This window comes from Electrophorus electricus, chromosome 20, assembly GCF_013358815.1.
Source record: "Electrophorus electricus isolate fEleEle1 chromosome 20, fEleEle1.pri, whole genome shotgun sequence".
In the NCBI taxonomy this organism is placed as follows: domain Eukaryota; kingdom Metazoa; phylum Chordata; class Actinopteri; order Gymnotiformes; family Gymnotidae; genus Electrophorus; species Electrophorus electricus.
This window is the reverse complement of record NC_049554.1, coordinates 11934466-11959884: the sequence shown is the minus strand read 5'-3', so window position 1 is coordinate 11959884 and position 25419 is coordinate 11934466. Positions and strand designations below refer to the sequence as shown.

General features: G+C 40.9%; 1 protein-coding gene across 3 annotated transcripts; it reads left to right on the top strand.

The window, feature by feature from the left end:
• The first annotated feature begins 7822 nt into the window (after window positions 1–7822).
• Window positions 7823–25112, top strand: myh7ba (myosin, heavy chain 7B, cardiac muscle, beta a). Of its 3 annotated transcripts, XM_027001901.2 has the most exons (44): window positions 7823–8034; window positions 8439–8569; window positions 8875–9029; window positions 9313–9416; window positions 9598–9741; window positions 10130–10286; window positions 10983–11010; window positions 11757–11853; window positions 12610–12630; window positions 12918–13010; window positions 13132–13195; window positions 13293–13391; window positions 13473–13576; window positions 13717–13855; window positions 14252–14370; window positions 14672–14821; window positions 14930–15100; window positions 15200–15379; window positions 15570–15702; window positions 15789–15865; window positions 16339–16426; window positions 16527–16644; window positions 16803–16926; window positions 17073–17209; window positions 18296–18551; window positions 18736–18978; window positions 19088–19264; window positions 19355–19500; window positions 19588–19678; window positions 19968–20357; window positions 20468–20594; window positions 20729–20847; window positions 21171–21367; window positions 21495–21844; window positions 22006–22130; window positions 22567–22682; window positions 22783–22975; window positions 23062–23265; window positions 23516–23641; window positions 23829–23999; window positions 24106–24210; window positions 24396–24491; window positions 24583–24717; window positions 24906–25112. In XM_027001901.2, exons 3-44 carry the CDS (start codon window positions 8930–8932, stop codon window positions 24915–24917), a joined length of 5826 nt encoding a protein of 1941 aa, XP_026857702.2. In that variant the 5' UTR covers window positions 7823–8034; window positions 8439–8569; window positions 8875–8929; the 3' UTR covers window positions 24918–25112. The 3 variants fall into 3 exon arrangements, 2 of the variants coding, with proteins under 2 accessions (XP_026857702.2, XP_035376154.1); XM_035520261.1 differs by lacking the exons at window positions 7823–8034; window positions 8439–8569; window positions 8875–9029; window positions 9313–9416; window positions 11757–11853 and having other exon boundaries at window positions 9649–9741; XR_004775359.1 differs by lacking the exons at window positions 7823–8034; window positions 8439–8569; window positions 8875–9029; ... (3 more) ...; window positions 24583–24717; window positions 24906–25112 and having other exon boundaries at window positions 9649–9741; window positions 23516–23708; window positions 24106–24197.
• Window positions 25113–25419: the final 307 nt, after the last annotated feature.

The following is a 25419-nucleotide window of genomic DNA, read 5'->3' as shown; positions in this document are numbered from 1 at the left end:
TTCCGTCACTGAATGATGCTTCCTTTGGCTCAACTGTTTCTGGCTCCATAACATCAGTTTGTAATGGAGAGGCTCCACGTAGAGCGTGAAATCAAGGCAAGCAGCGGGGACATGTCCAGCACCGTGGCCTGTGAAGGCGCCGTGTATATCACAGGCAGACGCAGGACCCACAGACGGCCATGTTTCTGTCTCATGATAAAACAGAAAGCAACATCCATTCATTAGTCAGAGCCAAGCCTTAGAGGCTCAGCATGGCCCAAAAGCGGGGACTATTTAAAGAGCTTTCCCTCCCTGACTCCCACACTGTGGACACACATGCACCACTTGCCTTCCCTGTGGTGTGTGTGTGTGTGTGTGTGTGTGTGTGTGTGTGTGTGTACTCAGCAGTACGAAGGCAACGATGCCTCTGAGAAGACACCGTCTCTCACCCCAGCGCTAAATGGATGACACTTGCTCGCAAGTCTAGACATTCGCACCCCAGATCAAAGCAGCAGCAGCTGAAGGACTCCCTTGCGGTATGCTGTAGTGGCCTCCCCTGTTCACAAGGGTCCTTTTTACACACCGCTGCCAAATGGCACTAACACCTGTACGAAACTCACCCTCCACTCTAGAAGAGTCACCCATCAGCTAAACAACAGGAAGAGTTTGGTGCAGAGTGAAGAATGTCTCTGCTCTACTATTTTGATGGTTGTGCTGGGTAACGACCCGACAGATAGACAGACAGACAGACAGACAGACAGACAGATGGAATGTAAAGTGCCGTGCTAACTTAATTCCTCTTAGATTATAGACAGATTATGCTGTGTGGAACAGACAGAGTGAGTGAGAATAAGTGCAGTAGGAATGAGGAGACAGAGATCGAAAAGGCTCAATCCAGAGGTGCATAGGGGCATGGAGAACACTTGAGAAGATCAGAGAACACAGGCAGGAAATCCCACTGCTTTACAGCAACTCCAGGTTTTAGACACGCCCCCTTTGATTTTAAAGGGGGGTGGGGGGCATCAAAGCTTTAGCGTCCCTGGTGTCATTCAGATGGACCAAACCAAAGCAACCAGTTAGGCACCTTCTCTGAATGAGAACCAAATGGGGAAAAATACCAAGACCACACAGTAACATGCTCCCATACAAACAGGTTTTTCAGACACTGAAATGATTAAGCATGTGCATCCTGTCTTTCCCAAAGAATGAGAACTCAGTTTGTCTAAATGTATTCTTACATAGACCAGATGTCTCTAAATATCTCTCAGTGTATTTCTCATAGAAGCAGATATTTCTCAAAATGAGGAGAAAACAGACAAGTCTGTTTCTCAAACACACACACACACACACACACACACACACACACACACACACACACACACACACACAAAACATTCCTTTACACTCATCCAGTGGGCGAAACAGTGCTTCTCTATCATCTGTTCATCCTAAAAACTCATGGTGTGCATGTGATTTCAGTGAAGACCTAGCAGTGCAGAAGTGGCTTTTTGGTTTATGGTAATGAGAGAGTGACTGCTGTAATCTTAAATTAGGAGATCAAATAGATAAATATACTCTAGTGTTTTCTAGAGGTTACTTTTGACAAGTGGATTGCTCACTTCTCTCTTTCACAAAGTCCCCTAAAAAGAAGAAAAAAAATCATTCCTTCAGTTGAATTTTTGTCATTCAGTTGCAGCACATTCGTTTGGAAGTGTACAAGGGTCAGCCATTCTCCCCCTCGCTGGAGAAACCTTCAGTCCGACAGAGCTGGCAGCAGGAGAAACAGCAAGTGCAAGGCAGGGGGTGGGGTGAGCACCTTGCAACAGCTGTTGTGAATTAGAGCGGGTTTGTGGGGGACGACGCAGGGTTAGGGGCCCGGGAGACTGCTGGCGCCAGCCGAGGGCCAGCAGGTCAGGGTGGATGAACATTAGCAAAACAGAAGTGAGTGAGCGAGTGCCCTGCGGAGTGAGCAGTCTGGCTACAGGAAGTGGGCGGCAGGAACCTTTTCCACTTCCTTTCCCGATAACTCTTTCCTGTCCAAGTGACAGAGGGGGGAGAAGAAGAAAAAAAAAGAGCTTGAAAGGAAAATGTGGGGCGCTGATACTGAATGAATGAACCGCTGTTCTTCATGAAGCCACTTTTACAACCTATTGAAGTTGACTGCTTCCAGTGTGCTAATATCAACCTTCTGTGCAGCATTTCATAAGTGTCAGTTAATAGAACCCAAGTCTAACTTCACCTATTTAGACTTTAGTTATTGAATAATAAATTGAAAACAGAGTGAATGCTGCTGTAAAGCTCTAAATATAGAGGTTTTATTGGATTTGGAAGCCAAGAGCTATATAAACATATTCAGCTGCTAGGTCTGAATGTTAGGCAAGGAATGTTAGGCTCAAATACAAACTCCATATGAGGAAGTCAAAAGCATTTCTAGCCTGGATAAACCAGCAGCTCCTCAGTTGCTCTGCTCACTCTTTTCTTAACTGGTATTAGGGTTAGTATGTGTCAAAACTGAGATCCCAAACTCAAGAATTGAAGATTAGGTATATACATCTGCTTTAATGTATACACCCATATATGAATTCACATGCATGTGATTGTACACAGACATACACACAACAGAGTAGCATCACGTCAAAATGTACCTATCAATTTTTACACTATGTACTAATAATGCTCAACTGTGACGATTAAGCACATGGCGCCATCTAGTGGGTAGCTGTAGTACAGCAAGGTGCAAAAGTCAGTTGAAATACCCCCCCCTCCCACACACACACACACACACACACGCACACGCACACGCACACGCACACATGCACACACTTGTTATGTACAGTTCCTTCTAGCATTGTCTTTTCCAGATGTGCAGGCTGACTCACCCCTTGGTCCTGGGTGCTGATCAAAAAACGGTTACTATAAATTCTATATGAAACTCATATGATCATACTCATATGATGGTTTTATTACCATCATATGAATGATGGATGATGGTGTTACATGAAATCAGTTTGATAGGCTGTACACTACTGAAATCCATATGATAGCATGTAGTATATGAAGTAAGTACATACAGAAGCCAAACTTTCATATCTATTTTTCATTCTGTTAAATGCTAAATTTCTAATTATTCATTTTATTATGATGAACAGTTATCTGGTTATAATAATAATAATAATAATAATAATAATAATAATAATAATAATAATAATAATAATAATAATAATACTTTGAGGTCACTGCCAGCAGATGGCAGTAAAACGTTGGTGTCATGCATTGTTACTAAAATAAAATAAACCCCTGTATCTTATTACTGAAATAAGTAATTAATTAATTGATTCATTTTATTAATAAATTAATACATTATTAATATATTGAAAACAAATAAAATATTTTAGAGTAATATAGTAATATATACTATTTATAATATTTAATGTAATGATTTATAATATAATAACAGATGTTATAGCCTAACCAATGAACTGAACTATGGAGTCTCTTAGAATGTCATGATACAACCTACAGATTGTGTAATAGGAGTGTACACTGTTTATCAATTAACTGTAACACAAAATGTAACAAACATGTAACAAAATGTAACAATAGCTTTTCCCCTTGATCTCCTTTTGGGAAGAACAGTAAAATAGATTAGAGCTTGTACTGATCATGAGGTGATTAAGATTCACAGCCCTGAATGAAAAGTCAAAAATGTAGATTGATTGTGGGAATGTATTTGTTGTTGTTGATGTTTTGTATGCACTAAGGGGAACTACTCTGTGGGATATAAGGTAAGGTTTGGCATGTGCACCACTATAGTAATCTATACATATAAATTATTCTTATCATTAACAATAATGATGATAATAATAATAATAATAATAATAATAATAATAATAATAATAATAATAATTAATCACGAGCACCTGTGCCTTATTTTGTCCTCTTCCTATATAAAGCACAGAGGTCCTCTCCTCAAGTGCTGCACATTGCTCGCTTGTACAGCACCAAAAAACAAAACTCAGTTTGACTGTTTTTCTTCATTATCAGTTCATCTTCATTATCAGCGCTTAAAGATTTTACTGCCAGCTTGTATTTTGTTTTTTTTTAGCTTGTCTCTGTGTCTCTTCTTTTGCTGTCTTTATTGTTATGGAGAATAAAGAGACTCCTTATTTGCACTAGAGTCTCAGTCCCTCCCAGCCTCTGTCACGTATACATTCCAGATGTGTCTCTAAGGAGATCTGAGCTTGAGTAATATGAAGTTGGCCTGAATGATGTGAAATGGGCCTGAGTAATGTGAAGTGGGTCAGAGTAACATTAACTGTGTCTGAGTAATGTAAACTGTGTCTGAGTAATGTAAACTGTGCCTGAGTAATGTAAACTGTGCCTGAGTAATGTAAACTGTGTCTGAGTAATGTAAACTGCAGAGCCAGTGGACTGAGTGACTGCCTGGCTCCCTGCCGAGAGGTAACAGTTCTCAGGATGCCTTGCGGATCAGAGTATTAGCCTACAGTACTGTAGAGGGCTTCCTTCCAGGTTCTCCCCTCCACAGCCACACACACACACACACACAAACAAACAAACAAACAAACACACACACACACCTCACACCTTGTACACAAAGTCCATGGGTGCTTCTTTCCAGGACAGCGTGGATCAGAGGGTGAACAGGACAGACACTCCTGTCAGGACCAAGATACTTTCAGATGATGACAACTGGAAGTAGGTGGGGTCCATTACCTAGTTTAACATAGTGGGCAGGACTTATGACTTAAAAGCAATTTTTTTTCCCCCAAGTCTCGATTTTCTTCTAATAAATCTATAACATGCTATGATAAGTGTGTAATACAGACAAATAAAAAGAAGGCTATTGTTTAATAAACAGTGAGCAAACTGAAATTTAAATGATTTTACACACTAGGAGCCCACATTACTTGTTAATGATCTGATTGTGTAGTTACAGTAGTGGCGAATCAGTTCAAAAGACACTCTGCTGTTTAAATCAGATTTACATTTTATAGGCATGCAAAACACATTTTATTATTTATAAATGATCCAAATAAATACTATTGTAGAAGGTACTATGAAACAAATCACATTTTTGTGTGTGTGCTGAGAGCATCCTGTTTGCACATTAATAAATCATGCCATTCATATGATCCAGCAAACACAGATCAAAATGCAGAGCAACCTGTTTCCATTTAACTTAACACAGAGATCAAAGATTTTTTAAATATCCTGCGAGGCATTTGCAATTTGTTGCTATAGTGCGGTATTTTATCAATATATTGCAACCATATTCATGGAGGGTTTGTGAATGTGTTTGAGCAGTTGCCATGGGAGACAGGTGCTAGAGTCCCCTAGTGGTGGTTGGGGGGGGGGGGGGGGTGTAGAGTAACCTTACTGTGCGCCTGGGTAAACCCCCTACAACCCCACACATTCCACAGAGCTTTAAAGTCAAACAGCGCCTGCTGGAATGCAGCTTGCTGGCCCTGCCCCTGAAAGAGCTCCAGTTTTGGCCATGCCACCAATCGCCCCTGTATCATTTGGAGTGGGTGAAGCGGCTGGTGGATGCTGGGTGCTTGAAGTGGATAAGCAGGGTTCTCTTTGCTATTCTAGACTGCGACGGCCTGTCTGTGCCGGTTTAGATAATGGCACATGCTGCTGGCAGCAGTGCAGATTACGCAGTGAATGTGTGCAGGCTAAGAGCACAGGAGCCTGAGACGGTGTCTTTACAGTTCCGAGGCAGGAGCATTGTCTGCTTGAGTGGGATACAACAGGAAGATTTTAGAATTGCCATATTTGCTGAGCAAACGACCAGTTCCTGTTGCTTCAGTCCACATGTATGCTCATTTGTCTTGAACTACACTGGAGTTACTGAATAGGATTATAGGACCCAGGCATTAGCTAACATCTGTCTAGCAAGCATCCTTGGCTCTCAAATAGACCAGGGCCTTGCAGTGAGACTCAACACTTAGACAACAGTTAGCAACGGCCCATCACTTAGAGATTCATAGAAATGGAGTGTTCAGTAGAGGACAGAGTGACTGCTGCTAGGATAACAGATAGTACTTAATGGTGTTGCTTTAGCTGAGCGCACAGTATAATAGTAGAACCAACAATACAGCTATGTTCATGGACCTAATTGATAAATTGTCAAATGTATGTATGTATGTATGTATGTATGTATGTATGTGTGTATGTATGTATGTATGTATGTATGTGTGTATGTATGTATGTATGTATGTATGTATGTATGTGTGTATGTATGTATGTATGTATGTATGTATGTATGTATGTATGTATGTATGTATGTATGTGGTGGTGTAAGCTGGTCAGTGCAAGCATGCATGTGTGTGCTACTGTAAATCTCAGTCTCCCTTTACTTCAGCATCTAAGCTTACTGGTATTTGATGCATGATGATCTAAAACAACTGTGACCCAGCTGTAATCCTAACTTGATTCCAGAAACCCCATTTTCATCTGGGTGATTCAACACAGCTCCCCTGCTTCTACAAATAGGCAGCAGCATTTGAGATTTAAGAGCAGCCTGGCTGGGTTGTTTAATATTCCTGCATGAAGTGTTGGATGAAAGAATCCTGTGCACGAAGACACCACTTCATAGGCACAACCTCTGATTTTATAGTCTCTCACAGTTTATCAAGATGTTGCCTCTTTTTTTTTTACCAGCAAGTGAGGTACTACATAACCCAGTCAGCATTTTTCTGAAGTGGTCCAAGTCCCTGAATAGCACTAGATGAGGCAATTATATCTAACCAAAGCTCAAGTAAATTTTAGTCATCAGTAGTTCCTGCCAAGCTGTAGTGCCTGCCATAAAGTCTAGTTTCAGCATTTGTGTTTAGTCTGTTAAATGGTCTTTTAGCCATGTTTACACATAACACAATATTAACAGTTAAATCCCATTTTATGTGGAATTATATGCCTGTTTTCATTTGCATAATCACCTGTTTTGACATCATTAATGCATAAATGAGTTGGTTCCTTCTTAGGCACTCAAGATTGGTCTGGGACCTCCCTATTTTGATGTGCCAGGTATCTTGCACTAAGAAATAATCAGTGTGTTGTGTAAAAGTATGAAAGGTGTCTGGGTGTAGCAGCTCTTCAACAATACGTTCACCAGTGGTGCTCCATCAGGAATGCTGGCCTCTGGTACTGTTGTGGTGGTAGGAGGGGGTATTTTTGTCTATATTGAGATGCTATGAGCCTCCTCCCCAGCGATCCACAAGCTTTACCCTTTTCCACATACAAGGACACAGAGCTCAAGGTTAAACCCTCTGGGGCCAGTGTGTAAAAAGAGGCCCCACTTTACTGCACGCTCAGTTACTGCCCTGACACCCTGCTGGAAATGTGGCACCGGCTGCCTTAATAATAATCTGAATATAGGCCTGTTATTTTAGCACTTTATCTTGAAAGTTCACCACAACACCTGCCATTTTATACATCAACAATTTGGGTGAAGCCAAGTGAATTAATGGCAGTTTCAAATATCATCAAGTTGTATTTGGATATCACGCCATCACACTGACAACACAAAAGAAATGCAACATTTTATTTTGCAGAATAGCGTGGGAAATTTCTATTTGCATTGTATATTTACATATTTAAAAATATAATTATTTTGGGGAATATAAATGTTTATTTAAATAATAAATATTTATTAGCCCTCAGCTGATGTTAGTGTTATTACTATCCAATATTATTAGAATATTAAATTTTTTACTGGGCAAGTAAATACCGTTTATGTAGACCGTCGTCAGGGGTAGTGTGCCTTGGCTAATATTGTGTTGTATTTTTAGGCGCCATATTTAATGTCAAGCTCAAGGGACCCTTAAATAATTTCGTCTAGAGTTGCACTTAGTTCGGCCACACGCACAATGGCAGGCTATCCTCCGCTGGCGTTTACAACAAAGGATTCCGCAAACAAGCAATTCGAGAAAGGGAGAAGTCCGAACACATGGCCATTATGTTCATCTAATACTTTCCTCCATGCTGAGGAGAGAATTGTTGACGGGTTTCTGGAGAGATGTTAAAGAGGCCCGGGTAAGCGAGTTGCTTGTCGCCGCTGAGAGAATTTCTATCGCACTCTAACCAAGAGGGACCGAATAGAATTTACCAGAGCCTTTTAATAGGATGAATTAATCTTAATAGACTGACAATTTATTTGAGGAAAAATGTATAGAAAAGGCCTAATTAAATTTAGTGTTTTATTATTTGAAAACATCATCAATACGTATTTTTCTGCACCCATGTATATGCGCACAAATTAACCATTTGCTATCAGTTAGACCGCTCACAATGAAACTATTAACACTTAGCGTCGGTCCTTTGATTAGCAATCCTTTCCCATGAACTTAGTCTGCATAATACTGTTATAAAAATAACCAGCTTGGGTTTGAGCAAAGATAAAAATGCAACTTGCCTTTTGTGTCAATTGAAACACGCAGTCAGCACCAATAGGCGGTGGAGGAGGTGACGCATGATGATCTCTGACATCTCTTCACTGACCGTGACCTTGGTGGAAGCAATAAAAGCAGGCCATGTAGTTTCGGCCACTTCACCCTTTCTGTTAGAATTGGTTAGTTACCAAATCTGTATTTCTGTTTGAAGAATACAGTTTAATTTGCTTATTTTCTTTGATAATTACGCAATGTCTTAACCAAATATTTAAAAAGATGCATTTCGTTTAATTATCTAATAATCTGTGTTCATGTTGGAATAGTCTGAACTGTAGACATATTGGGATTTTCGACTTTTTTCCTCTCAGTTTTTCACACTCGCACTAACATTCACACACACACTCACTTTTTCTGACGTTTTTGAGACTTTTGAGTCTTCGGCCTCCTTCTGTTTGATTTACATTATTTATCTTTCTATTTGAAGGCATCACCAAAGTGTGTTCTTCTTCGGTACGTAGCTGGGCTGTGGAAATAACGCCATGTCCCGCATGTTGGATATGAAGGACTTTGGAGAGGCTGCGCCGTACCTCAGAAAATCCGACCTGGAGTTACTGGCTGCGCAAACCGTAGCTTTTGATGGTACTTAATATTTTCCCCAATACATTAAAATAACATCCTCATAGAACTGTAGTTTCGAATCTTTTGTTATTCTTGCTTATTTTCCCGACTGGAAACCTGTTTGTTTTTTCTGATTTATAAGCTACGGCTTCTAAGCTCTATGGTTTTAAAATGCACAGTTCCACAAGAAATGCATCCACGTGATGTACAAAATTATTGTACGCGAGTAAAGTTGTGTCCAGAGCCCCAATCTGAAGTTAAACCAGTGCGCAAGAACGCACGCTGAAAACTCTGTTGCGCGCAGGGAAAAGGAGAGCTTGGATACCGGACGAAAAGGAGGCTTACATTGACGTTGAGATAAAGGAGATGAGCGGCGACAAATTCATCGTTGAAACCAAAGATGGGAAAGTAAGCACTTGAATTTTATGAATTAATATGCGACGTGCTATCGAATGATTCAATTACTAGTCTTACGTATAATAAAGCACCGAGGAGGCATTTTTAGCAGAGGAACCGGTATATTATTCGACAGGGCTGGACATTATAAAGTCCCACTGTCTTAACACTGTCTTTTCCTTCACAACTTCAGTCTCTCAGCGTCAAAGAGGGTGACATTCAGCAGATGAACCCTCCTAAATTCGACATGATCGAAGACATGGCAATGCTCACGCACTTGAATGAAGCCTCCGTGCTCCACAATCTGCGCAAACGCTACAGCCGCTGGATGATCTATGTCAGTACCGTCACAGCGCAACAAAGCGAAGTCCTGCCCTTTCTCACTAATCTTTGATTCCACAAATAACCAGACCCGTGTACTGACTACAGAGAACGGCTATTCATAGCGCATTACTATTGCACTCAGACATTTATCACTTTAAGCCTCTAGTCTCCTTATGACCCAAACAGGTGAGTTGTATAGATCTCTAAGCAACCTCAGGTCATCATGTCAAGGAATAATAATTTTTTAAAAAACAAAAAACTTAATGTAAGCGTTAACGTGAAACATGAATATTACTACAGTAACGCCAGAAGTATAAGTTAAGCAGTCATTTGTAAAAGTCAGTGGCTTTTGACAGACGGACCATCATACGAGTTATAATAGAAGTTCTCTGTGTCTGCAGACCTACTCTGGGCTTTTCTGTGTCACAGTGAATCCATATAAATGGCTTCCTGTGTACACGGCTCCCGTGGTGGCTGCCTACAAAGGCAAACGCCGTTCGGAGGCTCCTCCTCACATCTACTCCATCGCGGACAACGCGTACAACGACATGCTGCGAAGTAAGTCGCACATCGGCGTTTTAAAGACATTCATATCTTAGCGCCTCAGTGTTGTAAACGTCACCCATTTGAAAGGGTAGTGTTTTACTGACTACCCGATGACGCCTGTGAAGAACTTGTTGATGTTATGGTTTCTAGTTTGATGCAAATGGGCTGGGGCCTATGTGAAACTTTAACTTTGCACAGGATATTTGACATCTTATCATGTGTATAATTTCAGGTTACATTCCTGTTTGAGCTTACAACGTCTGTTACATGACCATGTATATTAAATTGTGTTACAGTCATTAGCAGGTAGGTTAAGATACGTTAAGACATGTTGGTTAAACTGTATTGAGCTGTTAACCTGCATATATTAAAATGAGCTAAAGGAAGACTTCATTGTTAAACTTTATTTTATTCTATTTTATTCAGCATCCATAATACTTAAAAACCTTTTAGGGGCTCTTTATTAAATGCTTAGCTTTACAGTTACTGACAGGGAAAAACAAATCCTTCCATAGACCTCCACAGGCCATAATACCAGGGCATTATTTTTGCATCCCAAAACTATAAAACCAATCATTTGCTATTTGAAAACCTATTCTGAAAGGTTTAAACATGTTAAGGTTGTGTCATGTTAAGCTGTATTAATTGTGTTAAGTTGTGTTAAGACATGTTAAGCGTGTCACGATGTGTTCTGATCTCTCTTTACAGATCGGGAGAACCAATCCATGCTCATCACGTAAGTCTTACACCTTTCACACTTACATCAGTTCTCCTCTTACAAAGTAGGACTTTAGAGAACACAACAGCATATTATCAGATACACAGGGAACTCACCACAAAGATCACTAAACTGACAAATAGGGACTTTTTAAAGTAGGGACTATTGATCAGACAATATTTTCTCTTGCTTGCCTCCTTTTACTAATTAAAAACATGCTAATCAAGTGTTAAAGGTTGTGTGGCCCAGTACTCATGTTTTCATATTTGATATAAAAACAAACAGAGATGTTTTTTTGAGAATATATTTTGTGCTACATATTTTACAGAATGACTTGTGTAGACCTAAAGGAGCACTGGTCATGTTTTTAAAGAATGACTTGTGTAGACCTAAAGGAGCACTGGTCAGGTTTTTAAAGAACGACTTGTGTAGACCTAAAGGAGCACTGGTCAGGTTTTTAAAGAACGACTTGTGTAGACCTAAAGGAGCACTGGTCATGTCTTTAAAGAATGACTTGTGTAGACCTGAAGGAGCGCTGGTCATGTTTTTAAAGAACGACTTGTGTAGACCTGAAGGAGCACTGGTCATGTTTTTAAAGAATGACTTGTGTAGACCTGAAGGAGCACTGGTCATGTTTTTAAAGGACGACTTGTGTAGACCTGAAGGAGCACTGGTCATGTTTTTTCACTTTTTTCTCCCTTTCCCCCTCTTTTCCCCCACTTTTTAAAAATATTTTGTCTCCAACGCATTTCTTACATTCTCAGCGGAGAATCCGGTGCTGGCAAAACTGTCAACACGAAACGTGTAATTCAGTATTTTGCCATAGTGGCAGCCATGGGTGATGCAGCAGCTAAAAAAGGAGTAAGACAAAAAAAAACTCTCCCGTTCCCAGCCTCCCATTGTGTCCTCCTACCACGTCAATTAGCCTTCTGCATTTTTGTCAGAGTTTTTGTCCGTTCATAATTAAAAGCTTTTTATCCCCTTTACTGAAATATTACATCTGGACCCACATCATCACTGATCATGTTCTCTGTTTTTGTATTGACATGATAACATGTAAGCTCTGTACAGTTATTATGTTAAATACAAAGCTATTATGAACAATCATCAATCCTGGTATTTCACCTGTATTTTCTCGAGTTTCTCACACCCAGTCAGTGCCTCATTTTTATCTTACACACCTTTCCATCATTTTTCATCTGTCTGTTTTTCTACATCTTTTTTAAAACTTTGTTTCTTTTTTTGTAAATCATTGTTTTGATTAACAATCACATATGAACAGTTTTTGGCTTTATGATGACATTTTTGGTTTTGATCTTCTTGATTCCAGATTGTTCACATTGTTTGTTTTATTTCATTGCATCTCTGGTTCTCTGTTCAGCACCTCATTGCAAATGCCTAATACATGATGTAGCTACACGCTGGAAGCACCGATGATGACTAACATTGAAGTAGCTCCAAATCAAACACTGCTATTCAAATTTTTGGCTGAACAGAGTCCCAAAAATCTAGACATTTTAAGATTGCATGATATATCAAGAATAAATCTGTGGCATAAAAGGGGAGGGGGAACAAGATCTTTATACTAACCATCATTATATCTTCTCTCTGGTAAAGGGCCCGGCCACTAAAACGGGGGTAAGTGCACACGCACGCACGCATGCACACACGCATGCACACACGCATACACACACGCATGCACACACGCACAGAAAGAGAGAGAGTATTTGCATCAAAAATGCAATTTAGAACATGCCAATCAATATATACTCTGTGTATGTAATCATTATGTTAAAAACAAAAACTGATTGATGAGCACATGGCTCTGCACACACACAAAAAATAACTAGCAGCATACAAATGAACTATGTACTAGTGCAGTATCTGGTTCATTTTTACATCATCGCTCTGTTTGCCCCTGGTAGGGAACCCTCGAGGATCAGATTATTGAAGCTAATCCTGCAATGGAGGCTTTTGGTAACGCCAAAACACTGAGGAATGACAACTCATCCCGCTTTGTGAGTATCTGAAAAGTCTGTACTCCTGGGCTAGCTACCAAGCCACTTTGTCATCAGTCTACTTTGTGTATTATTAATAAGGTAAGACCTGTGTTGAGCTGTCTGTAATTAATCTTTGCAGGGCAAGTTCATTAGGATCCATTTTGGACCCACAGGGAAGCTGGCCTCTGCAGATATTGACATTTGTGAGTTTAATGATAATTATTTGAATATCTGGTCATGTTCATTATCATCTTTATGTTCAAGAAAATAATTAATTATTTTCCTCTGACATTTTTCTAGATCTCCTGGAAAAATCCAGAGTGATATTTCAGCAACCTGGAGAACGAAGCTACCACATCTATTACCAGATCATGTCCCAAAAGAAATCGGAGCTTCTGGGTATGACATCCAGTTTAGTTCAGATTCAGAATACAAGCAACTTCCCAACAGTCGAATAACATCTCTTTGTTTGCATTTAAGACATGCTTCTGGTCTCTTCAAATCCCTACGACTACCATTTTTGCTCTCAAGGAGTAACCACTGTGGAGAATTTGGATGATACACAGGAATTCTTGGCCACTGATGTAAGATCTGTGTGCTAGTAAAATGTACATATTATAGAATAACTGTTGAAATATTGTTCAAGTTGCAATAATATAATATAGCACTAACATAGCACGTGCTTTTGAACGGGAAGGACTGAGCATTGTGTATTTTCTCCCAGCATGCAATGGACATCCTGGGTTTCAGCCAGGAAGAGAAGTATGGTTGCTATAAGATTGTGGGGGCCATCATGCACTTTGGCAACATGAAGTTTAAGCAGAAGCAACGAGAAGAGCAGGCAGAGGCAGATGGCACTGAGAGTATGGAGACACACAATCAGACACTAACATAATCAGTTACGTACACGATCAGACACAATCGTTTACCAACCCAATCAGACAGCTACATAATCAGACACCTACATTATCAGACACCACCTGCCTTTGTCAAACTGCATTAGCAGCATGTCGGAAACTTGGTGATTGGCTTCATGTATCTTGACATGTTGACTTTTGTACTCCAGACTGGAGCTGTACAATAAAGGACTCAGAAAGTGCGCAAGAACTGGCCCCAGATAACAAAAAGGCAGAAAGATGACTTCAGTTCAACCACAACTCTCTTCATCTTTCTCGCGCGCTTCAAGCCATCAGCCATATTTGTGCATTTGTGTGATTCATACTGAGCACTGAATTGCGCTGGTTCTTATTATCGCATAGGTGTTGATAAGGCCTCATACCTGATGGGGGTGAGTGCTGCTGACCTCATCAAGGGGCTCCTGCACCCACGGGTAAAAGTGGGCAACGAGTACGTGGTGAAGGGCCAAAACGTTGAACAGGTACAAGCTGCCCTGGGTTAAATAGCAAAAGGCAAAAAGAGACACATAAATAAGGAAAGAGACACTCATAAATATTCACCTCCTTCATGTAGAGAAGGACTAGGTGTTTGTATCTAAATAAAAAAAAAAAACTAAGTTACCCCTCATGTTTTCTTTAGTGATCCAAAGAGGGATTTGTAGCTAAAATCCTTTACTGATTAGAGATACAAAGCAGTGGACTGGTATCCAGGCAACTGTGTGTATCCATGAGAACGACAACTGTGGTTTGCATGTGTTCTTTCTGTGTGTGGGGCTTCATTAGGTTAACTATGCAGTGGGAGCTCTGGCCAAAGCCACATACGACCGCATGTTTAAATGGCTGGTGGGCCGCATCAACAAGACACTCTACACAGCCCTTCCTCGCCAGTTCTTCATCGGTGTGCTGGATATTGCAGGCTTTGAGATCTTTGATGTAAATTTAGCTTTTCTGCATCAGACACATTGAACACCATGTCTGTAGCTGAACATGAAATATCATGTTTGTAGCTGTTTTGCTCATGACCATGTCTCTCACTTACAGCTCAACAGCTTCGAGCAGCTGTGCATCAACTTCACCAATGAGAAACTGCAACAGTTTTTCAATCACCACATGTTCATCCTGGAGCAGGAAGAATATAAGAGGGAAGGCATTGAGTGGACCTTCATCGACTTTGGGCTCGACCTCCAAGCCTGCATTGACCTCATTGAAAAGGTAGAGAGCACAGTTTTAAAAAAAAATAAAATAAAATAAAAGATTATTGTCAACTGAAAACTAATCCATGTGGTCATCCTCAATGCATGTTATACCCAGCCTCTGGGTATCATGTCCATTCTTGAAGAGGAGTGCATGTTCCCTAAAGCAACAGACAACAGCTTCAAGGCCAAGATGTATGACAATCACCTTGGCAAGTCTCCCAACTTCCAAAAGCCACGACCAGACAAGAAGCGAAAGTACGAGACTCATTTTGAGCTGGTGCACTATGCAGGAGTGGTAAGTATGTAGCTATGAACCACACCTACAGTCAGAGTTCAGCTTTCAATGCAAAAGCTGACTGTTTCACATTGTTTCCTACTGGTCACATCATTTCAGCATTAATAAATACAGAAACAGTTCTGAAATATATGTCACTGGAAACATTTAACATAATTTTTGCTTTTTATAATTAATTTATTTATTTTAGGTACCATATAATATTGTTGGGTGGCTGGACAAAAACAAAGATCCTCTGAACGAAACTGTTGTAGCCTGCTTTCAGAAATCTTCAAATAAGATGTTAGGAAGTCTCTATGAGAATTATGTCAGCTCTGACACAGGTACAAGGTCACATTCGCTTCATTTGTTTTTGTGATATTAGTCTTGGATTGGCTAACTGTCTGACCTATTCATCTTAATTTTTTAGCCTTTGATCCGAAAACAGGAGGCAAAGAGAAGAGGAAGAAGGCGGCGTCATTTCAGACAGTGTCACAGCTACACAAGGTGAGACATTACTGAGGTTGCAGAAAGCATTCCTCTTTGCTCAACTGGCCAATAGATTAGGTCAATAAGGCAATGATTTCAAGAAGACAAGAATTGAAAGTAGGTTCTAGACCACAAATGCTGGTGTGACCATCTTATTTTTTTGATGCAACAGTGGGTTACACAGTACTGAGAGGGAGGCAGTTAAGACTTGCAGTGATGTTTAGAGCAATGAACACATGAACATCACTTTAAGTCTGTGCTGGCTTCAGTTCTCTCTTCTTCTAAAAAGTTGAACCGCCAATGACCAGGTAAGTCCTCCCGAGAGGCGTAACTTCAAGCTTTAATTGTAAACTACTCTGCATTTGCAACAACTACAGATTTGTTTATGGGTGCTCTTAAAGTAGGTGGTTAGACACTTCATATATAGTTCATATACAAGCTACAACAATCTGATGGAGTCATTTCCTAATTGCTCGCTTCTCTGATCGTAGGAGAACCTGAACAAGCTGATGACAAATCTGCGCAGTACGCAACCGCATTTTGTACGTTGCATCATCCCCAATGAGACAAAGACTCCAGGTACACCATCGTCATCCTCACCCTGCAGAGATACAGGACAGCACATAAAATGACCTCATCCTGATGCAAGTACAGTGGACAAATCTCCTCCCTTTGGTAGGAATTATGGATGCATTCCTGGTGCTGCACCAGTTGCGGTGTAATGGTGTGCTGGAGGGAATTCGTATCTGCAGGAAGGGCTTTCCCAACCGCCTCCTCTATGCTGATTTCAAACAACGGTTAGCAGAGCTAATTTACCTATGGTTACTGCGTATGTGATCGACTTCATACATCACCCCTAGGAGTTACATGATACCCCTCAAGATAGTAATTATTCACACTTCAAAAAGATATTTAAAAATGTGCAATATTTTTTTTATTTTTATCAATCCAACAGTTATCGGATTTTGAACCCACATGCTATACCTGATGATAAATTTGTGGACAGCAGGAAAGCAGCTGAAAAGCTGTTAGCTTCACTGGACATTGACCACAACCAATACAGATTCGGGCACACAAAGGTAAGATCCGCCCCAAATCATATAACATACACATCTCTGTTTTCACATCGATCATTAAATAAGCATGAATTTACTGCTGTAAGATTCACATTCTGTAAGCAATGATTAGCACAGGTGGTTTAGGTGTGCATGCCTTGGCTCTACAGGTGTTCTTTAAGGCTGGTCTGCTGGGGCAGCTAGAGGAGATGAGGGATGAGCGACTGACTAAAATCCTCACACTGCTGCAGGCGGTCAGCCGGGGCAAGATCATGAGAATAGAGCTCCACAAGATGATGGAGAGGAAGTATGGAATGATTTCAAGCACTGCTATAGATGCAGCTCATTTTATGATTACTACAAATTATGGGTCCATCTAGAAGGTGACATACACAAATACTGCAGACAAAGTGCCCTACGCGTCCTTGGCTGTTGCTGTAGACATATTGCTTGTCTCCTACAATTAGAATCACATGTGCAAACATATACTGTTTGCATGGTTCAACGATGCTGAATAGGTTCTCTGGCCGTAAGCTCAGTGAAAAACCTGTTACCTCGGTCCCCCCCCAGCACACAGGGAGTATTTTGGGCGTTATGTGGATGGAATGCATGAGCCGTGCGGTATCTAACATGCACATGTTGGTGAGCATGTGAGGACCCCGCTAACCCCCCTACGCACTTTCACAAGGCTGGCCTGAGTTCCCCACCCACTCCCTTTTATTAGCCGATGTTGACGATGTCCCAAAGGCCCAGTGGTGTGGGACCATGTGACAACTGCTCAACTCCCCCTAAAAATACAAACCCAACCCCTCCGAGGACGCATTTATCAAGGCGCCTGTTCCTCTAAATTACCACAATGACAACATATCTGCAGACTGGCGAAGGATTAAAGCCACAGACGGACACATGGCACGGGTTTCTAAATAAATATTATGGACCTCACCTTTAGGTGGTCTGAGGCATGAGACCACTACAGTTATTTGGCCATACCAAACCGCTAAGCAGTCATCTGCTGGCTCACACCCTTCCACAAGGGCAGCAGTGTGACTGAAAGCACATGACATCTGAAAATGGATGGGCTAAAAAGGACCTCAGATTTACTAAGCGACACAAGACAGGGAGTAGAACAGGGGTGACAATATAACCATGATGTAGAAACAGCCTTGCATAGTTGAATTACATTTCAAATTAACACTGCTATAGTGCTAAACGACAGTAAGCACAGATAGCAATAAGGCAGAAATATGTAGTTTGATATTACTACAAAGCACATAAAACCTAGTTACTATCCCTGTTTATTCATGTATTCATTTTTACTGTTTAGACCCATTATGAAATTAATTTAATATTCTTTTACTTTTAATGTTTAAAACTGTTACTCTTGCTCTTACAGAGAGGCTCTGATGATAATACAGTGGAATATCAGGGCTTTCAACATTGTGAAGAACTGGCCATGGATGCGACTCTTCTTCAAAATCAAGCCTTTGTTGAGAAGTGCAGCCACGGAGAAGGAGCTGATCGCTTTAAAAGAGGAGTTCCTCAAGCTGAAGGAAGCGCTAGAAAAGTCAGAGGCCAAACGAAAAGAACTAGAGGAGAAGCAGGTCAGCCTGATCCAAGAAAAGAATGACCTCTCTCTACAACTCCAAGCTGTAAGTACCAGCATTAACTGTCTGCATACAGTATCAGATGACCTGATGATTTTAGGAAGAGATTTTTGGTCGTTTTCAAAAGCATCTTCAAACATTAAACGTTTGATTGAGCACAAGTCTGACCCCCTGTTTGGAAACTGAATTGAAGGGTTTAGTTGCTAAAAGCTGCTTCTTCCCCCTTCAGGAACAGGATAATCTGTCTGATGCAGAGGACCGCTGTGACCTGCTGATTAAGGCTAAGATTCAACTGGAGGCCAAAGTAAAAGAGATGACAGAGCGCTTGGAGGATGAAGAGGAAATGAATGCTACCTTACTCTCCAAGAAACGCAAGTTGGAAGACGAATGTGCAGAACTAAAAAAAGACATTGATGATCTGGAGATCACCTTAGCCAAGGTGGAGAAAGAGAAACATGCCACAGAGAACAAGGTGTGCTCACTAACTCCTGGCTAAGTGTAACGAGATATATGTTAAGCAAAAAGTAAGCCAAAAAAAAAAGATAAACACAAATCTACAATTTTGTCTTTACCATATAAAGATTAAAAACCTGATAGAGGAAATGGCAGCTTTAGATGAACAAATCCTAAAGCTGACCAAAGAAAAGAAAGCATTAGCGGAGAGTCACCAGCAGACACTGGATGACCTGCAGGCAGAGGAGGACAAAGTCAACACTCTGACTAAGGCCAAATCCAAGCTGGAGCAGCAAGTAGATGATGTGAGTTTTCCTTTCTTCGGTATTTGGTAAATGAGGCCCTGTGTATCATTAAAGTACTAAACCAATCACTTTGCATTTTCTGCCCCGCAGCTGGAGGGCTCCTTGGAACAAGAGAAGAAGTTGCGCATGGACCTTGAACGAACCAAACGCAAACTTGAGGGTGATCTGAAGCTCTCCCTAGAGTCAGTCATGGACCTGGAGAATGACAAACAGCAGCTGGAGGAGAAGCTGAAGAAGTAAGCACCAATGCGGTAAATAAAATAAAGCCTATACAAAAATATAATGACTCCTTACTCTATTTTTACTATTTTTTTTTTCTCTAGGAAAGACTTCGATATGAACCAAATAAGTTCAAAGATTGAAGATGAACAAGCCCTTGTCATACAGCTTCAAAAGAGGGTCAAGGAACTGCAGGCCAGTAACACTAATCAACTTCATTTATATTTTTGGCATGAAACTGTTAAGAATTTTCATACTGATCACATCTTCTGGATGTAAATACCCTCAAAATAAAGCTAAAGATCAGTCATTTGAGTTTATATTCATCGCTTTATTTCAGCTCTAATATACTGTGGTAGACTGTTAAAATAAAAATAACACTGTTGACATCCAAATATTTATTGACCTGGCTGTATTTACTGAGCATTAATAAGAAACTAATGCCTAATGTAGTGCTGAAGTCAGTTTTTTTCTTGCACCACAGGCTCGCATTGAGGAGCTTGAGGAGGAACTGGAAGCTGAGCGTTCAACACGGGCAAAGGTCGAGAAGCAGCGAGGAGACGTTGCCCGTGAGCTGGAGGAGCTGAGTGAACGTCTTGAGGAGGCTGGAGGCGCAACATCTGTTCAGATTGAGATGAACAAGAAAAGGGAGCTGGACTTCTTAAAGCTGCGGCGTGACCTTGAGGAGGCCATGCTCCATCACGAGGCCACAACTGCCACGTTGCGTAAGAAACATGCTGATAGTGTTGCTGAACTGGCCGAGCAGATCGACAGCCTGCAGCGTGTCAAGCAGAAACTGGAGAAAGAGAAAAGTGAGACCAAGATGGAAGCAGATGACCTGGCATCCAACTTGGAGCAACTGGCTAAAAGCAAAGTGAGTCTTCTTAGCAATTCTTTACACTCCCTGACAGTTTTGCTTTGTTGAACTGAGTGCTTTGAGAAACAGCTGAATAAATATTTCTAAACTTCTGCAACACCCTCCAGGCTAACACTGAGAAAATGTGCCGGCTCTATGAAGATCAGTTGAATGAGTCCAAGGCTAAAGTGGAAGAGCTCCAAAGGCAGCTCAATGAATCAAATACACAGAGATCACGTGCTCAGTCAGAAAGTGGCAAGTTAACATTAAACAACAAACTTGTACATAGGCATGCTCTAGTAACCTTCACAAAACCCACAAGGCATCAGTGGGTTAAATGTATGATTTCTATTCATATTTGTTTATATCTTTCCTTTATCGTTGTTTAGGTGAACTTTCTAGAAAGCTAGAGGAACGTGAAGTCCTAATGAACCAACTCCAACGTACAAAGAACACTTTCACCCAGAATCTGGAGGAACTAAAAAAGCAGCTGGAAGAAGAGAACAAAGTAAGAGGCTGACTAAATGACATTTTTTTTAATATAACATTCTGTGCCTTTAAAGACATAGGATATATATTTACTTTAATATATGATGGTCATATATATATATATATATATATATATATATATATATATATATATATATATATGATGGTCATATATATATATATATATATATATATATATATATATATATATATATATATATATATATATATATATATATATATATATATATATATATATATATATATATGTGTGTGTGTGTGTGTGTGTGTGGGTGTGTGTCTGTGTGTGTGTTTTTAATTTCTTTCTTCTTCTACCTTCAGGCAAAGTGTGCTTTAGCACATGGACTGCAGTCCTCCAGGCATGACTGTGATCTGCTTAGAGAACAGTATGAAGAGGAACAGGAAGCCAAGTCTGAACTGCAGCGAGCCCTCTCTAAAGCCAATGCTGAGGTGGCCCAGTGGAGGACCAAGTACGAGACAGATGCGATCCTCAAGACAGAGGAGCTGGAGGAAGCAAAGTGAGTGTGGCAGCAGCCGATATAGTGGGGGGGGAAAAAAAATCAGAGAAACCTTAACACAACTGCTTTGCATCCTTTGCAACCTGGGCAAAGTCAAAAAATGACTTTCAAATTTCCTTAATACCAGGAAAAAGTTGGCATTTCGTCTTCAAGAAGCTGAGGAGCAGGTTGAAGCTTCAAATGCAAAGTGCTCCTCACTAGAAAAGACCAAGCATCGACTACAGACAGAGATCGAAGATCTAGTTGTGGACCTAGAGCGCTCTAACGCTGCATCTGCTGCCCTAGACAAGAAACAGCGCAACTTTGACAAGGTGCTAGCAGAATGGAAGCAGAAGTATGAAGAGTGCCAGTCAGAGTTGGAATCCTCACAGAAGGAGTCTCGCAGTCTCAGCACTGAGCTCTTTAAGTTGAAGAATTCCTATGAAGAGGCTCTGGATCACCTAGAGAGTCTCAAACGGGAGAACAAGAATCTCCAGGGTGATTTGAGTTCACATTTGGTTTGCATTGAGTTTACTGGATCGGTTTTGTGTTGACTTATCAGACCTTTGGCAAATAGTTAAATGTTAAGAAAAGCAAGCCAGTAACTGCAGGTTGTTAAGTTAATTCATAGGTCACTGACTTTTTTTTCTCTCTGACAGAGGAGATCTCTGATCTGAATGACCAGATCAGCCAGGGAGGAAAGACCATCCATGAGCTGGAAAAGATCAAAAAGGGCTTAGATTTGGAGAAAAGTGAGATTCAGGCAGCACTGGAGGAGGCTGAGGTAGGTTTTCTTTCTCATGAAGGCAGATAGTTACAGATTGGGAGTGACTGAGAATTTGTAGGAGTTTGTAGAGTGTGAAGAATTTGTATGATCTGCAAGATTTGTAGAGTCTGGAGAGTTTTGCAGAGCTTGTAGGATTTGTAGAGTATGAGAGTTTGTAAAGTTTGGGACTATCATGGCAGTGGTAGCTCAGTGGTTAAGCTACTTGACTTGTAATTGGAAGGTTGGTGGTTCAACCACTGCCAAGTTACTACTGTTGGGCCCCTGAGCAAGGCCCTTAACCCTCAAGTTGTACTCAGTCATAATTGTAAGTTGCTTTGGATAAAACTGTCAGGTAAATGGAAAGTTTGTAGCATTTATAAAGTTGGAAGATTTGTATTGTTTATAGAATTTGTAAGGTTTATAGGTCTCAGTACCTCTGTGGCTGTTGTTTCAGGGCACTCTGGAGCATGAAGAAAGTAAGACCCTGCGTATCCAGCTGGAGTTGAACCAGATTAAAGCAGATATTGACAGGAAGCTGGCAGATAAAGATGAAGAAATTGACAATCTCCGGTGAGATTTTTCTTTATCTTTCAAGAAGACGCAGCAAAGGTTCTGCTTTTTACCACCATGGTTAACTTGGGACACAACCCTTTTATTTTCTCTGCATTAGTCGTAACCATCAGCGTGCTCTGGAGTCCATGCAAACCAGCCTTGATGCAGAGGCAAAGTCACGCAATGAGGCTATCCGGCTGAAAAAGAAGATGGAGGGAGATCTGAATGAAATGGAGGTTCAGCTAAATCATGCCAATCGCATTGCTAACGAGTCCCAGAAAATGGTCCGGAATCTGCAAACCCAGATCAAGGTATATCCAATAATATTTAGATTTGCCAGAACCAGGAAAAAGGTCATGCAGAAACAAAGATAATGCTAGGACCATGTAAATGACAGGACCTACAGATGGAGCTGGATGAGACAATCCATAGAAGTGAAGAGCTGAAGGAGCAGGTGGCTGTGACCGACCGCAGGAACACTCTGCTGTCTGCAGAAGTGGAGGATCTGAGAGGTCAGGCGGAACAGACTGATCGTGCCCGCAAACTCGCTGAGCATGAGCTGCTGGAGACTGTGGAAAGGGTCAACCTGCTCCACTCGCAGGTCTTTACCACACTGCTCACTGGCAATATGAATAATAGACTAGTGCCACTTATATCTACCACATTAACATTTACGATATAGCCAGGAACGAGTTTTCACACACAGTTTAAATGAACAAACAATATGTACAAATGCATACAAATATACAAAGGTCTGCTAATCTATGAATATCCTTTTGCTTGGTAAGAGAATGCAACATCACAATATCAAGCAAATCAGCATCAGAAACTGTGTGTGACTCCTCCTCCAGAACACAGGACTGCTCAACCAGAAGAAAAAGCTGGAGAGTGATCTCTCTATGTTGTCAACTGAGGTGGACGAAGCTGTTCAGGAATGCCGCAACGCGGAGGAGAAAGCCAAAAAAGCAATCACAGATGTAAACCATGTCTATCAATACACTGACCAAGCAGACCATACCACAACATATAAAAACAACTGGGGAGGTGTCAGCCATTTGTATTATAATTATTGTATCCATTGAAGTCTTGATTAAGTAAATACATATATGATTACATTGTTCCGTCCTTAAAGCAAAACAGAACAAAAAGTGTTCCTAAAAACAGGCAGCTATGATGGCAGAGGAGCTAAAGAAAGAGCAGGATACCAGCGCTCATCTGGAACGCATGAAAAAAAACATGGAACAGACGGTGAAAGATCTGCAGAGGCGTCTGGATGAAGCTGAGCAGATCGCCCTCAAAGGGGGCAAGAAGCAAATCCAGAAACTTGAGAACAAAGTGAGAACTTCAAAGTGCATGCACATAAAGATCATCTTAATGCGAAATGCCCATGTACTGTACTGTACGCCTCATCTATACACTTATGTTGGATTTGTTCTTGTAGGTAAGGGACCTAGAAAGTGAGCTGGAATCAGAGCAGAAGAAAAGCAACGAATACCAGAAAGGAGTGCGCAAATATGAGAGGAGGATTAAGGAGCTCACCTACCAGGCAAAAAACTCCCACATAGATTACCACATTCTGCTCAGTTAAACAACTGACAGAACCGTACGCTCTCATCTATTTGGGAGGGGGGTTGAGTGTATTTCAACTAGTGAGAAAACGTAGACTGCACTTTAAAAAAGGTAGAACATGCTCTTCAGCGGTAAGATTACACCGCCCTCTGCTGTCTACAGAGCGAGGAGGACAGGAAAAATGTTGTACGTCTGCAGGAGCTCATAGATAAACTGCAGGCCAAGGTGAAGAGCTACAAGAGGCAAACAGAGGAAGCAGTAAGTCCAGTCATCACATACATTTTACACCTCGAACAATGCATCACTCACTCATATCACTTCAACTGATCCGGTCCACTGGTTGTTTCAGGAGGAGCAAGCAAACTTAAATCTGTCCAAGTACAGGAAGATCCAGCATGATCTTGACGATGCAGAGGAGCGTGCTGATATTGCAGAGTCTCAAGTGAACAAACTGCGCACCCGTACAAGGGACCAGGGTAACAAGGCAAGAACCATAATGGGCTGGTTTCGTCAACATGGATTAAGTCAAAACTTGGAATATTCTGATGCATCAGTGGGAATCACAATTGGGAATTATGTTTTTAGTCTAGTGTTAATCCAGGTTTGGGAAACTAGCCTTGTAAAACATGGAAAGACAAAAATATTCATCTTGTGTTCTTTTCACCATTTCAGCCTGCAGAATGACAATAAAGAAGTCTTTCACCAGGACCACAGTTCTCAGCTGCAACAGTTTTGGGTGACTGTGGAAATGTCTTTGCATAACTCTGTGGCGTGTGCTCTGAAGTAGAAAAGGTACTCATATATTTGGCACTTCATGTCAGCAATCTCAAAAATGGTTACCTTCTGAGAAATAAAATGTGCATTGCAATAGACAATTCACAATTGTTGTCCAATTAATTTCTAGTCAGTGCCAACTACACGTAGACCATGAAAATGTATTTAAATGTGGAAAATGTCCAACCATTATGCTGTTATTCTATCAAGAAGCCCTTCATGTGTATGCAGTAGTGCAGGTAGTAGAGGAAACCCTGCTAAATCACTTTCATAAGAATGGAGCTGGACTAGTAGCAAAGCAAAAATGTTCATCAAAAACGTTGGTTACAAATAAAAAGGTAAACCACATCTTACAGGAAACTGATCAATTTCCGCAGTTGCTGGGAAGTTCTCAAGGCTTTAGTCCAACAGC